A 12953-nucleotide genomic window follows, 5' to 3' on the forward strand; every position below is an offset into this window, starting at 1 on the left:
GGTTTTGTAAATATATGTTGTTGTTTTTTTAAGTTTCCATACTCTTACAATTTTACAGTCATTGTCTTGTGATGACAGGCTGATAATAAACCTGCTGTGTGTTCAGTGTAAAGGTTTTTTTGTTTGTTTGTTTGTTTTAGTTGTGGTTTAAACATACTGAAGCTTAACTCGGTCATATGAGGCGACAGAGGGGGTGGTGGTGGTGACTTAATGTAGTAGCAGTAAATGTCCACAAGAGGGCGCCAGACGCCGGTTAATCCTCAGTCTGAGCCTCGGGTTCAGTCAGTTTCTGTAGAGGCTGTTCACAGACTGAAGAGGAGCAACAGGATCAGAGTTTAAATTGACCATAACTGAACATTATCTGGACTTTACTGTCCGTTATTTCTATTTATTTATATGTGTTTTGTTTATTGTTTGTCTTTGCTGCGCAATGAATTACCTCAGTGTATCCAGAGAATTAGATAAAGGTTGAATGAATTATTGAATTATCAGAGCGTTAGGTTTCTAAACTGTTCATGTATAACAACTGGTTTAACAGCTAATTCAACCAGCAGCTGTGTAACAAAGAGAATTTCTCTGTTGTTCCTGCTGTCATTCCCTCAGGATATTTAGAAACACACAGACTATAATTTACAGTTTGGAGTTTACCCTGTCAACAGACACAGTAATACTGCTCAGATGTCTTTGTTGCTGCTTTCTGCGTTTTCTATTTCACCTGTTTATCTATTTCTGTTTAAATGTGCCTTCACATGATTTATGTCTTTTATTTAAAGATGTTCCCACTGGTATCTTTAATTATAATTATACTGAGATAACAGCAGAAATCTTATTATTGATCTTTGATTTTTTTTAAACAGTCAGATAAATGTTCATTCAGTAAATGGATCTGTCTGTTCTCTGGATTTAAAATTGAATGTTAAATCTCTCATTTTGTTTATGTTGTATATGCGTTGTGTTTATTGCTCTGTGTGTCCTGTTTATACATTGAATGTTTCATTAAACTTTTCTAATTATTTGTTTCCTTGACTTCTAAATAATTTCTTTTAAATTGTATTCGGTTATTACAGCTCTCCACTCATGTATCCTAATATTGTTTTAAAAACGAAATATTTCGTGGTGTTTCTTTCTCTCTTTTTGTGTGAGAAAGGGGAAACCTGCAGGTCCCGGATCAGTGTGGATCGAGAGGGGGAGGAGATGTGAGGGAGGAAGGAGGGGTAAGAAGGGGGGGTGTTGTGGGGGAGAAAGACGTCGCCCTCAGCAGACCTGCAGTCAGTGTGTTCACACACAGCCCGAGGACATGCTGCTGATCCTGCATCGGTTTCCCGCTCCCAGAGGCTGCTCGTGACTCCACTGAGCGCCGTGATGGGCCTGAGGGGCCCCGGGGCCACTTCAGTGTCTGCGCGCTCGGGTTGCAGAGGACTCGGTCTCTGGAGTCCATATGAGAGGGGACAGCGGTGGTGGAAACACTATGAAGGTTCAGGGTCCGGTCTGTGAAGGTCTGAGGGCGCCGCGCTGAGAGTCATGGATCACTGGTTCAGGAGGAAGCGAGTCGGTCTGCTGAAGCCGCTCCTCAGTCTGTCTTTGGTCTTTGCGTCTTTTCTGATGATCCACAAGCTGAAGCTGGCGGAGAAGGACGGACTAGGACTCAAACACACCAGGGAGGCCGGCTGGTGTGGATCAGACTGTTTCTCATTCAAAAAGGGGGCCGTTAAAACGGGTCCCGGGAGCTCGGACCCTCCGGTGCTTCACAGCGACCTGGATGCGCAGCGTGTCTCCAACGGGACTCCGGCGACCTGGGACGCGCAGGTTCTCAACTGCAGCGAGGATGCGTCGGTGAGGACCCAGGACTGGTTCCGGCGACTCGACCCGAGGTTTCACCAGTTCGTGCTGCACAGACACTGCAGGTACTTCCCCATGATCATCAACCACCCGGAGAAATGCGCGGACGGAGAGGTCCACCTCCTTATGGTGGTCAAATCCGTTATCGAGCAGCACGACCGGCGGGAGGCGGTGCGCAGAACCTGGGGTCGGGAGCACACAGTGGACGGGAAGAAGATCAGAACCCTGTTCCTGCTGGGGAGCCCGACGACCGGGAAAGACACCAAGAACCTCCAGAAACTGATCGAGTACGAGAACCGGATCTATGGGGACATCCTGCAGTGGGACTTCATGGACACGTTCTTCAACCTGACCCTGAAGGAGGTCAACTTCCTCAAGTGGTTCGACATCTACTGCTCCGGAGTCCGGTTCATCTTCAAGGGGGATGATGATGTGTTTGTGAACACGCAGAACCTGCTGGAGCTCATCGGCTTCAAGGTGGAGGAGCGCAGAGACGCGAACCTGTTCGTGGGAGACACCATCTCCAAGGCGATCCCGATCCGGAACCGGCAGAGCAAGTACTACATCCCCAAAGAGCTGTACGACAAGCCGTACCCGCCTTACGTCGGCGGAGGGGGGTTTCTGATGTCCTCCCAGCTGGCCCGGAGGCTCTTTGTGGTCTCGGAGGACCTGGAGCTCTACCCCATAGACGATGTGTTTCTGGGGATGTGTCTGCAGAAGCTGCACCTGTCCCCGGAGATGCACGCCGGGTTCAGGACCTTCGGCATCACCAGGCGCAGGGTGAGCCCCATGAACAGCGAGCCCTGCTTCTACAAAAACCTGATAGTGGTTCACAAGCTGAGCGCGCAGGAGCTGATCCGGATGTGGAACGTGGTCCACGACGAGGACCTGGTCTGCGCGCAAAGGACTTCAATATGACAGACTGTCGGTTCATATAAAGTTATTGATTTACCAAAGCTGATCATGTTTTTAATCATATATCGATCACACACAGGCAGGTCATACATACTGTTATTTGCCATCAAACAGTTTATTGGTTTCTCTGCTGGCTGATCAGACTTCACATTAAAACATTCTGTAAATCAGATTAAAACAGAAACTCTGCTGCAGTGAACTGAACAGGTCGGATTGATTTCCTCTTCACTACTTTGACTTTTCATCTCATGAAACCAAACCACTTCCACACGGCTCCACAGAGCGAAGGACAGTTTCCAGGTTTCTGGTTCTTTGGTGCCATTTCAGAGTCTGATCCTGAGAGCTCTGCTGTGATAAGATTCGCAGCTGATGATGGTGTTTTTCTGTGAAGGAAGTAAAACTTTCTATAAACAGCTGATTATATTGTCACAGTGACCTGATGGACTCGGATCAAACACCTGCAGTCATGGATGATTATTCTGTAGGAAACTGACACTGTAAAAATGAAATGATGAATTTAAGTTAATATATTGTTTTATTTGTGAAGTGATTTTCAGAGACAAAAACCAAAGAGACTCAATGACTGTAAAACTGTAGATTCATGTATCATATTGTAAATAAAACTTTGTCAACTTTGTAAATACAGAATCAATGTCGCAGCGTTTGATTTGAACATCTGGAGAACAACAGATTACTGGGAAACAGCTGGTGTAACATCACTGCCTCAGGTTCAGCAGTAAAGGAAACAAACCTATAACTAATACATGTGTCTTTGTGTATTGTTCGTATATATACAGTGTGTTAGTTTTACCTGAGTTATAAACACAGAGCTGCTGAACACAGAGAGCTTTAACTCTGATTTAAATACAATCAGACACCTTTAATCAGCTTCATGAAACTTTATTTAAACAAATACAGAAACATCTGCAGGAAAAATATTCATTTACTGACCGAATTATTTCAAAAATACAGACTACACATAAAAACACAATAAATATTACGACAGCATATTACAGCCAGTGAGATGGATTAGGAAGTTAAAACCTACTATACTCTTTATGTATCAGATAAAAATATTTTTTGTTTTGCTCACTAACATAGTTATAGTGTAATAAAGACTGGTGAACACTTTGTTTATATAAAGTCTGACACCTCCTCCACCGTTTTCTAATATGTTTACAATCAACATCGTCATAATACTGTGTCATACAGTAACATAGTCAAATCATACCAGAAGTGAAAAATAACTTTATTAATAAATCAGTGTAAAGTCGGTGAAGCATCTGAAACCGTTGGAGCTGACGTCAGACTGAAACAGCTGCTACACAAACACTGAACATTCATCTGCATCTCATCACTGAATTTGTTTCTCTCACTAAACTCATACAACATATCAAACTGTTCCGTCCAGACTCATCACTCAGATTGTCAGTAGGCGTGAAGAAGAATAAATAAAGTCTAAACTGTCTCTACACGTTCAGCAGTGAAGCTTCATCTCTTTGGCAAAGCTGCTTCATTCTCTATATTTCATTTATTTAAGACAAGAGATGAAATGTAAACAGAAGCAGAAGCTGAAACTAAACCTTGGTCCTCAGGAGCTGAACCAGGAGAGGAGGGTTCTCAGGACCAGTCACAGTCTTCTGACAGGATCCACTGATTGATTACATATTGATAGGCTGACTGATTGGTTGGGAAACTCTCAGTCTAACTGATTGGGAGCAGTGAGCAGGTCTGTTTATCAGCCTGTCAAACTGTTTCATGACGTCGCCTGTGGCTCTGCGCCGCTAACTGAGAAAATAACCCTGATGATGTCATGGTGATGTCATTGAGGTGATCTCAGCAGAGTCCCCCCCCCCCCTTCCAGTGACATGGACTCAGATATTGTGTAGCAGAGATCAGTTAACAGTAAACAGTGTGTTTACTGGTCCAGTAGCCATGACACCAGAATGACTGACGTACTGGCCACAGAGACCAGGTCTACCTCTGTCAATGGACTGGAGCAGAACCAGAACTAGTCTGAATAGGGGATACCATATTAGTGGACAGGTGTACTAACTTCTCTTGGGTATTGGGCTTTAAATCCTTTTGCATATGTCAGTGAAAAACCTTTTTCCTGTATCTGCAGAGACGTGGGTCCAGGAGATGTGATGCCAAACCAGGATCAGTGTTTCCCTGGTGTGTGTCCTCTGGCCGTCAGAGGAGTCAGGGCTGGGATCCGGCTCCCTCTGCCAACAGGTCTGCCTCTGGACCCCACAGTCCAGGACTGCTTCAGCTTAGCTCCACCTACTGCCCTGCCTGCACACACACACACACACACACACACACACACACACACACACACACAGTTTAAGATAGAGGACTCCCCCGAGTTACTCTCTGTTTACCTGTAAACAGCCTGCATCAGCTGTGATGTGAAAATAAACAGGAAGGTTTCATGACGTCAGGAGCTCGTGGTGATGAGGCAGAGATCACCTCTGATCACAGGTCACGTCTCCAGGCTCACTTTAGTAGCAGGAAAAAATTGATCGTACCAGTGTCTCTCTGTAAAATACTACATTTATACTGAAGTATACTTAATATTAACCTCTAACATTTTAAAGCATTAATAGACTCTGGAATAAAACATAAACCTTTCAGAAAAGGCAGTATTCAGTATAGAGAAATTACTACATATTTAATGAGTGTGGCTGCTGCTGTAATCTGTTAACCTGATTGATCATGTGACCAGATGTGTCAGGATCAGAGAGGTCTACCACTTTTACAGGTGAGAGCCTACAGACTGAATCCAATCAGAAATCCAGCTTTATCTTGACCCTCAGTGAAACCTTAGTCCAGTCTGACCTGGTCTGCTCCTCTGTCTCTCAGGACACCTTTAACAAGCTTATAGTCAGAGGTGTGAACTGTGGTGGGAAGTTTAAACTAATAGTGTGTTCAGTATCAGCCACACAAAGACAGAGAGAGACTGACTGTTAAAACATGATCTTAAAGATAAGTGGAAAGAGAAATACTCATTCATTATGTTTGACAGTAAAAACAACCAGCAGAATAAGTCTCCAGCAGAATAACTGTAAAATTAACTGGACATGAAGACTGAACAGTAGAACATTTTACTCTCACAATGTAAAATAATTGAGCTGGTATAAAACTATGACTGACAGGTCTAAAACCCAGGTTGTTGTTCTAAGTCCACCAAATGTTTTCTTCATGAAATACTGCATGTTTGTTTCAGGTTTAGATCAGTTAGTTTGTTGAAATGCTCAGGAGGATGTTTGAACATGTAAATCCAGCTCATCTTAATTAAAACTGAGTGTTGTGTTGTGAACCTTTGATTTAAATTTCAACAGAGACACAGTGAAGTCTGTCCTGGTTCCTCAGAGTGAAGAGTCACTTCTTCATGTTACATGAAGCTGAATCTCATGCCACAGTGAAACATGTGAAGCTGCTTCAGCCGATCAGTTTTAAATGGACTGAATTCAACACTGGCCTTCATCATGCTTAACTTTGTTTTCATTATTATGAAAAGAAATAAGAAAACTTATCTCTACATGCATTGATAACAGCAAGTTTCCATCACACTGCAGAAGTCTCAGCTCTTCAGTCAACTCACCAGTCTGTCAGAATCACAGTCAAACAGCTGACAGATTCATCATCACACTCCTCTTTAATAAAGACTGAAGACAGTCAACAATATCACCTGTCACTAAAACTGAACTCACTCTGCCACATTACAACACATTACAACACAATTATCACTGAGCTCATAACTAAATATTATTTTACACACTATAGTACATCACCTGCAGCAGGTGTGTGCTGTTTTCTGTGAATCACTGAAGGTGGAGATGAGATTTTAAAGACTCTGAATGAAAACTAGTACACAGAGAGACTAACACAGCAAGTGAGTGTTTCTCAAAACAGTAAATAGAGTCATATAATTAAAATCTTATGTTCAGCAGTGGTCTTATAGTGTGGCCTCTATGGATGACTATTTCAGCAATGTCAGATTCCTTCACACAACAAAAGGAACCTTAAACCCCAACTACAGAAAACAGGTTCCTGTGATGTAGCCTGGTTTAGCCTGGTTCAGAATGGTTCAGGTGTGAACTAGTATCAGTAAAACTGTAAACCGTAACGTCCTCTGCATCAGCCTTCAGATGAACATGGAGGAGAAGCTGCAGCATGTGACCAACAGACGCTGTCTGTAGCTGAGAGACTCTCACAGTCTCCGGGGGTTGGGGTGTGTGTGTGTGTGTGTGTGTGTGTGTGTGTGTGTGTGTGTGTGTGTGTGTGTGTTAGGGGGTGAGGGAGGTGGTATATGAATGCTTTACCTTGTGCTGGCTGGGTTCTCTGGGACACCGCAGTCCTGCGTGAGTTTTGTTTACAGCCCTCCCTGCCCATGAGGTGAGCCTTCCAGGCCTGGAACAGGGACAAAGTAGCTCAGTGAGTCCGGTCCTCTCCCCAGTCCTCCTGGACTGGGAGGACCACGGCGACTGAAGGCCTAGTCAGAGCCGTCATGGCCGCCCCCCCACCCTCCCTGTAACACTGCAGTCTTTCATTAGGTCGGTGCTCACAGCTCTGGCAGCCAGAGTGAGACTCTATCAGTTATTTCTTCATTAAACTCTCAGGGTGTGTGAGGTGACAGGCGGCATGCTGGGAAACTCTGACACATCAGTCCAGCTAACCATGGACATTTAATCTCTCATCTGGACAGATACACAGGAGTGGTTAGTGAGTACTGAGGATGACAGATGGGGAAAACACTAAAACCTGTGACACAGGTGTTTATGTTTTAATATTAGATTTTTAAACAAACAACACTCATGTTCATGATAAGCAGAGCCACGGGAAAACAGGATCTTCACATCAAACAGAAAGTCACATCAGGAGAAACACAGGTATAATTAGCCTCATCAATTGAATGTGTCAGGTGCAGTTCAGGCTGGTTACACCTGTGTTTATCAGTCTGTTTACTGAGAGAGAGGCTGATTAACACTCAGTCAGATACTAATGAACTGCTCTAAGTGTCTATATACCTTTTTTTATACTGACAATGTCTGACCACTCCCACATTAGTGATGTCACAGCAGGTGTGCTCCATTAGCTGTTTTAGGAAAATACCTGCTGTGACATCACTGACTGACTACTGATTTACTACATGCAGGTGACGTCTTTATATTTACACCAAACCAACTGCTGCCAGAATCTGTATCAACACAAACACATCACCTCTGCTGATGATCACCTGTGTTTAAACCATTACAGTTTAGAAAACATTTAAAGCTCATTTTGTTACTTTCCAATAAAACTTTCTGTCTGTCAGGTAGTTTATCCCTCCTGAACAGAAATCAATCAGGTGATACATTACCAAACATCACAAACAGTAGCAGCACACAGTTTGTTCAACAGGCAGTAAATGACCTCTATCAGCCTGTTCAGTCCTGGTCAGTCTGGGTCTAGTCTGGTGACATGATTCATTAGACTCCACACTGACAGAGACAGAGTGCACATTAAAGGTGACTCTGCTGTTACATCTTTTATAGGAGCAGAGACTCATGTAAACTCCACGTTCATGTTAAACTTGTCTGTCAGACAGAAGGTAAAGATCAGTGATGGATCAGCAGCCTGCAGGCAGTAGGAAACTTATACTGACACACTCTCCCTGTGGTTCTATAATTTAAAACACTGAGGTTAAATTCAGATAAACTCACGACCTGTTATTCATCTTTAACCTTTAACAACAGGAGAATAATTGCTTTATAACTAGTGTCTATATTTAGTCTCAGCAGAGCTGTATTGTACTGAACCGATTGTTTTCAGTTGAACAGATTTATATAAGTTTTTTATTTTTTATCTCTGACCAGCTGATGAGAACATTTCTGTCTAAACTGAGAGGAATGTGAGGAATGTGATGGATGTTACTTCATCCTGAGACAAATGAAACAGCTCATTAAGAACAAAGGTTTCTCCTGCTTTGCAAGTGTTTTACCTCAACACCTGTTTGTTCCTCAGGTCTCATATTAGATCCTGTCCTGTTTCTCTGTGTTTGTATTAAACAGGGAAAAGAGAAAAACTCACTGGAGGAAACCCTCATCAGACGTACAGTTACCATATCCTGATTGTTTAACTCTCTCTCTTACAAACTATTGACACAAAATAACACAACCACCAGGTAAAAATCAGTTTCACACAAATCAAAGATTCTGCTAAAAAAAATTCAGATTTCTGGTTTTGTATATTTTTCTTAAATCCAGACATAGTTTGACAGAGATGAAGGAGACCTGGTCTGTTCTGATCTGTGTGCGTACAGACTCTCACCTCCTCTCCAGGCATGAAGTTGTTGTGACACAGAGGACAGTGGTTGGAGTCTTTACCGGAGACAGGGGCTGAAACAGAAACATAACACCTTTAAGCTTCCTGTTATACAATTACAGAAGAGGTTCCTGAACACAACACACAAAATGATGAAAGTACACCACTGCAGGAGGACAGCTTTAAATACTATATACCTCAGAGGGAAGAGAACATTATGGTAATCCTTACTAACTCACAATCACTTCTAACCAACAAAGGTAATGTGAAGACTATGATAAAACAAAAGGCTCAGGTGTAAATTATTTATGGAAACATATGGCTGGTGAGAGATGTAGATTATCTGTGTTTTACTGTGAGAAAATTGAAAGAAACTGGTTCTCCAGGTGAACTGAGCTTCTCCTTCAGGTTAACACTGAAACAGTAAAAAAAAAAAAAAGTAGAAGCTGTATAAGAAAAGCTAACCTCAGCTCTCAGTAAGGTAAATACTGGTACTGGTATATAAACTCAGTCAGCAGTGATCTGCATGTTAAATATATCAACACTTCACTGTTAAACCAAGGTCAGCTTCACATTGCACACTGTGGAGAATCAAGGTAAAATCAAGGAGGAAAAGTATATTAACAGAAGTTTGTTTATCCACCTGAGGCTGGTTAATCACTGTTTCAGGAAAGAACAAATTCAATGGTTAATCTAAATGATCTAAGTTTTTGGTGCTCTGTGAGAGGAGGAAGGAGAGTTTGACAGAGAGGTGAGAAGAAGGAAATTTCTAAATAATGAACTGATGAATTGTCAGCAGGGAGTCGAACCACAGACAGACTGTGGTTTTCTGGCTTAAGCCTGAGCCATCAAACCACTGAGACACCTAATGTAGAATATATTTGTTTTCAACTTGAACAACAAGTCGGGGCTTTTAACATGTCTCTTCTCTGTTTAGCAACTGAGCTAACTTTCAGTTAACAGCTAGCTTGGCCAGCTGTTTTTGCAGGCTAACACTAGTGGGTCAGCAGTTAGCTCGTTAGCTAGTTCCACATGTAGACACTCCACAAAGCTTCCAATAAGCATAGGATGGCCTTTATGTAATCCACCAGTTTTAGGACAGTACAGCAGCAATATTAACTCTTACAGTAAACAAGTATTTTTGTCTGTTAATTTACTGATTCTACTCTTTTTGTGTATATATTTCATTCCTATTGTTGATAACATTTTTTATTCTTATTCTACCTCAGTGTTTTGCTGCTGTATCTTATTCTGACAAATGTATCTCACCTGGCTGCTATGACAAACTAATTTCCCTCTGGTATCTATCTATCTATCTATCTATCTATCTATCTATCTATCTAGCAGCTGAGTTCAACTCCCCAGAGAGGCAGGAGTAGACATCACTACCATCAAATTATAACTAAATGAGCACTTTAGTTTCTTAGTCTTTGTTAAAAGCTAATCAGTTGGAGCAGGAAGTAACTAAGACTGTGAACACTGTGCTCTGTCTGTTAATGTGACAGCAGTTCACTCCAGATTGGAGCCTGATACAATGAATTACAGAAAAGTTGAGGAAGCAATTTTCAGGGAAAATCCAAATATCCAAAATTTACATATCAGTAGTGCATGTGTCTCTCATTTGTTTGGTTAAAATTTGAACGTACGGCACCAAGGATAACATCATGTCCTTAAAATGTAATGTCACAGAGCTATTCAGTAAATAGCCTGCAGCATAGACCCCAGCAGGTCCAACAGTAACATTTATAAAAATAAAACACTGTGTGATGACAGAGTGAGGCAGAACTCACGGTTGCAGGCAGGACCCTGGACGTGACGACTCAGATCCTCAGAGGCCACGGCCTCAGAGCAGCGTGGACACTGACTGAACCTGGATCTGCTCTCACATTCACCCAGCAGGTGCTCTGTGAGGCTGGATATCTCCACCACCTGTGAACATGTGCAGAGCTGAGCACACAGTATTCACGCTGAATCACTCAGGTGGAGGTTCAACAGACAGACAGATGTTCCTTTGTTCAGGATTAAAACACAGAGACAAACCCTCTGTAAGACTCTACCTGTCTACACTCATCACAGCGTCGCAGCATCGGACAGTGTTTCCAGTAGTGAAGATCCAGTCCATCCTCTGTGAACGATTCATCCTTTTTACCACAGAATATACACAAACTGCAACACAGAGGGTAAATATCATCAGATCAGCTCTTATCACAGCCCTTATTTAAAGTTTAATTAACACCTGAGCTGGAGAAGAGCTGTGACAGTGATGTGTTTAATGTCTCTGTTGGTTGTGAGTTACTTACTTGTCCAGGTAGTTTATAGATTGTTTGACATCTCTGTCTGTTTTCTTGTTCTGGGGAACTTTTGTGACAGCTGGAAAATAAAAAAGACACTCAGTATCTTTTATTCGTCAAGACTGAATAACTGGTGGAAACCACTTTAAGAACTGAGGTCCAGCACTCTGGAACAATTAAATTATAGAGACCTTACAGAAGTTAAAATGGTTTAAATATGGATGAGACTCCACCTGTAGGGGCTTCACTCTGTTAACAGAGCTCTGTATATGTTTGCTTTGCTGCCTGGGTAATAGGTATTGATGTTAAACTTTGAAGTTTGTAATTGATGAAATCAAAATTAAAGTTGTAATCGTCAAAACATTTATAAACTGTGTTGCCGTGTTTGCTGTTGAATGGTTACTGATGGTCCCTGTTTCTAAAGGTTCATGGTAGAAATGATTAGTGCCATGTCTTCATGTTAAACAGCCTTTCAGATGCAGCTTCTGTGTCTGTTGATGTCTGACTTAAAAACCACAGCTTGAGTTAAAGTGTTTGCTGCTGAGCAGTAGATGATGATAGGCTCTTCATCCTCTGTGGAAACAGTAAATGATTTTGGTTTTGTTGTTTTTCAATGACGCTGATGAAACAGGACACAAGAGGACAACAGTAACTGACTACCACATCCTGTCTCAGTGATGTCATCAGCGTGAGACTGTGGCAGAGAAAGAACCACAGTGTGGGTTCTTCATGAGAACAGGTCACATCTGAAGACATTAGTGTTAATGCTTGCTCCTCTCATCAGAACCATGTTGTTGTTTTTTTTACCATTAAGAAATCTTCCCTCTGTGTTTTTACAAACTTTAAATCAGGCCTGCTGCTGTTCAGTTTATCAGGATGTTTCATGTCAATAAAGATTACAGAGCTTCTGTCTATTTTCTTCTATTTAAACATGTACGTACTTGCTTTGCCAGCTTTCTGGGACTCCTTCTCGACTTTAGCTTCCTTCTTGGCCACTTGTCCTTTGGTCTCATTTCCTCTCTCCTTCACACACAGACACAGATGTAAAGTAACTTTAACAGCGTAATTCAGGTTTTAATGGAGCTCTGAAGAAGATATAATGCACCAGTGTTGTTAATCTGTACATGTAAACAGCTCAGTGTCTGACCACCTGGAGAGTAAAGACTCAGTAATAAATACAGATGAGTATCCATGATGAGAGGTGATTTCAGTTTGATGACAGCTCCACCTACTGTGATCTCTTTGAGTGCAGCCAGCTGCTCCTGCAGAGAGTGGATCTCCTCCTTCTCCCTCTGCCCCTCCTGCTCACCACCTCCCTTCTTCAGGGTCTGGGTGAAAAACAACAACCAATCAGCCACTCAGAGTCATTTTATTCTTCTTTTTCACTCTCACACTGTCATTTCACCATCAGGCCTTTCCCCATCTCCACACCAGCTTTCATCTCATTATTTTCCTCTTTGAAAGCAGCATGTGTTAAAGCTGTGCAGACTGTTGGAGCTGCAGTGATGTGGTGTGTTGGCAGAAACTCTCTCTGATGAGTGCTACTCTGCAGCATGACAGTTATGTAATGGGAAGTCTACGTCTCTAACGATGCCAATA

At 42.3% G+C, this 12953-nt stretch overlaps 2 protein-coding genes across 2 annotated transcripts in view; one reads left to right on the forward strand and one right to left on the reverse strand.

The window, feature by feature from the left end:
- The first annotated feature begins 1246 nt into the window (after positions 1–1246).
- b3gnt7l (UDP-GlcNAc:betaGal beta-1,3-N-acetylglucosaminyltransferase 7, like) lies at positions 1247–3402 on the forward strand. The gene has a single exon (XM_018675134.1). The coding sequence runs from the start codon at positions 1522–1524 to the stop codon at positions 2755–2757; it is 1236 nt and encodes a 411-aa protein (XP_018530650.1). The 5' UTR covers positions 1247–1521; the 3' UTR covers positions 2758–3402.
- The window catches only part of cep104 (centrosomal protein 104), a 32059-nt gene continuing 22098 nt past the window's right edge, over positions 2993–12953 (reverse strand). The window contains 8 exon segments of the mRNA XM_018675132.2: positions 2993–5049; positions 7083–7170; positions 9070–9137; positions 10854–10992; positions 11121–11229; positions 11364–11433; positions 12296–12377; positions 12587–12682. Of these exon segments, the coding sequence (XP_018530648.1) occupies positions 4916–5049; positions 7083–7170; positions 9070–9137; positions 10854–10992; positions 11121–11229; positions 11364–11433; positions 12296–12377; positions 12587–12682 (786 nt within the window). The 3' untranslated portion in view covers positions 2993–4915.

This window comes from Lates calcarifer, linkage group LG6 (genome assembly GCF_001640805.2).
Source record: "Lates calcarifer isolate ASB-BC8 linkage group LG6, TLL_Latcal_v3, whole genome shotgun sequence".
NCBI classification, from domain to species: Eukaryota; Metazoa; Chordata; class Actinopteri; family Centropomidae; genus Lates; species Lates calcarifer.

Coding starts and splice junctions, on each gene's coding strand:
- b3gnt7l (XM_018675134.1), top strand. CDS start 1,522: ATGGATCACTGGTTCAGGAGGAAGCGAGTCGGTCTGCTGAAGCCGCTC.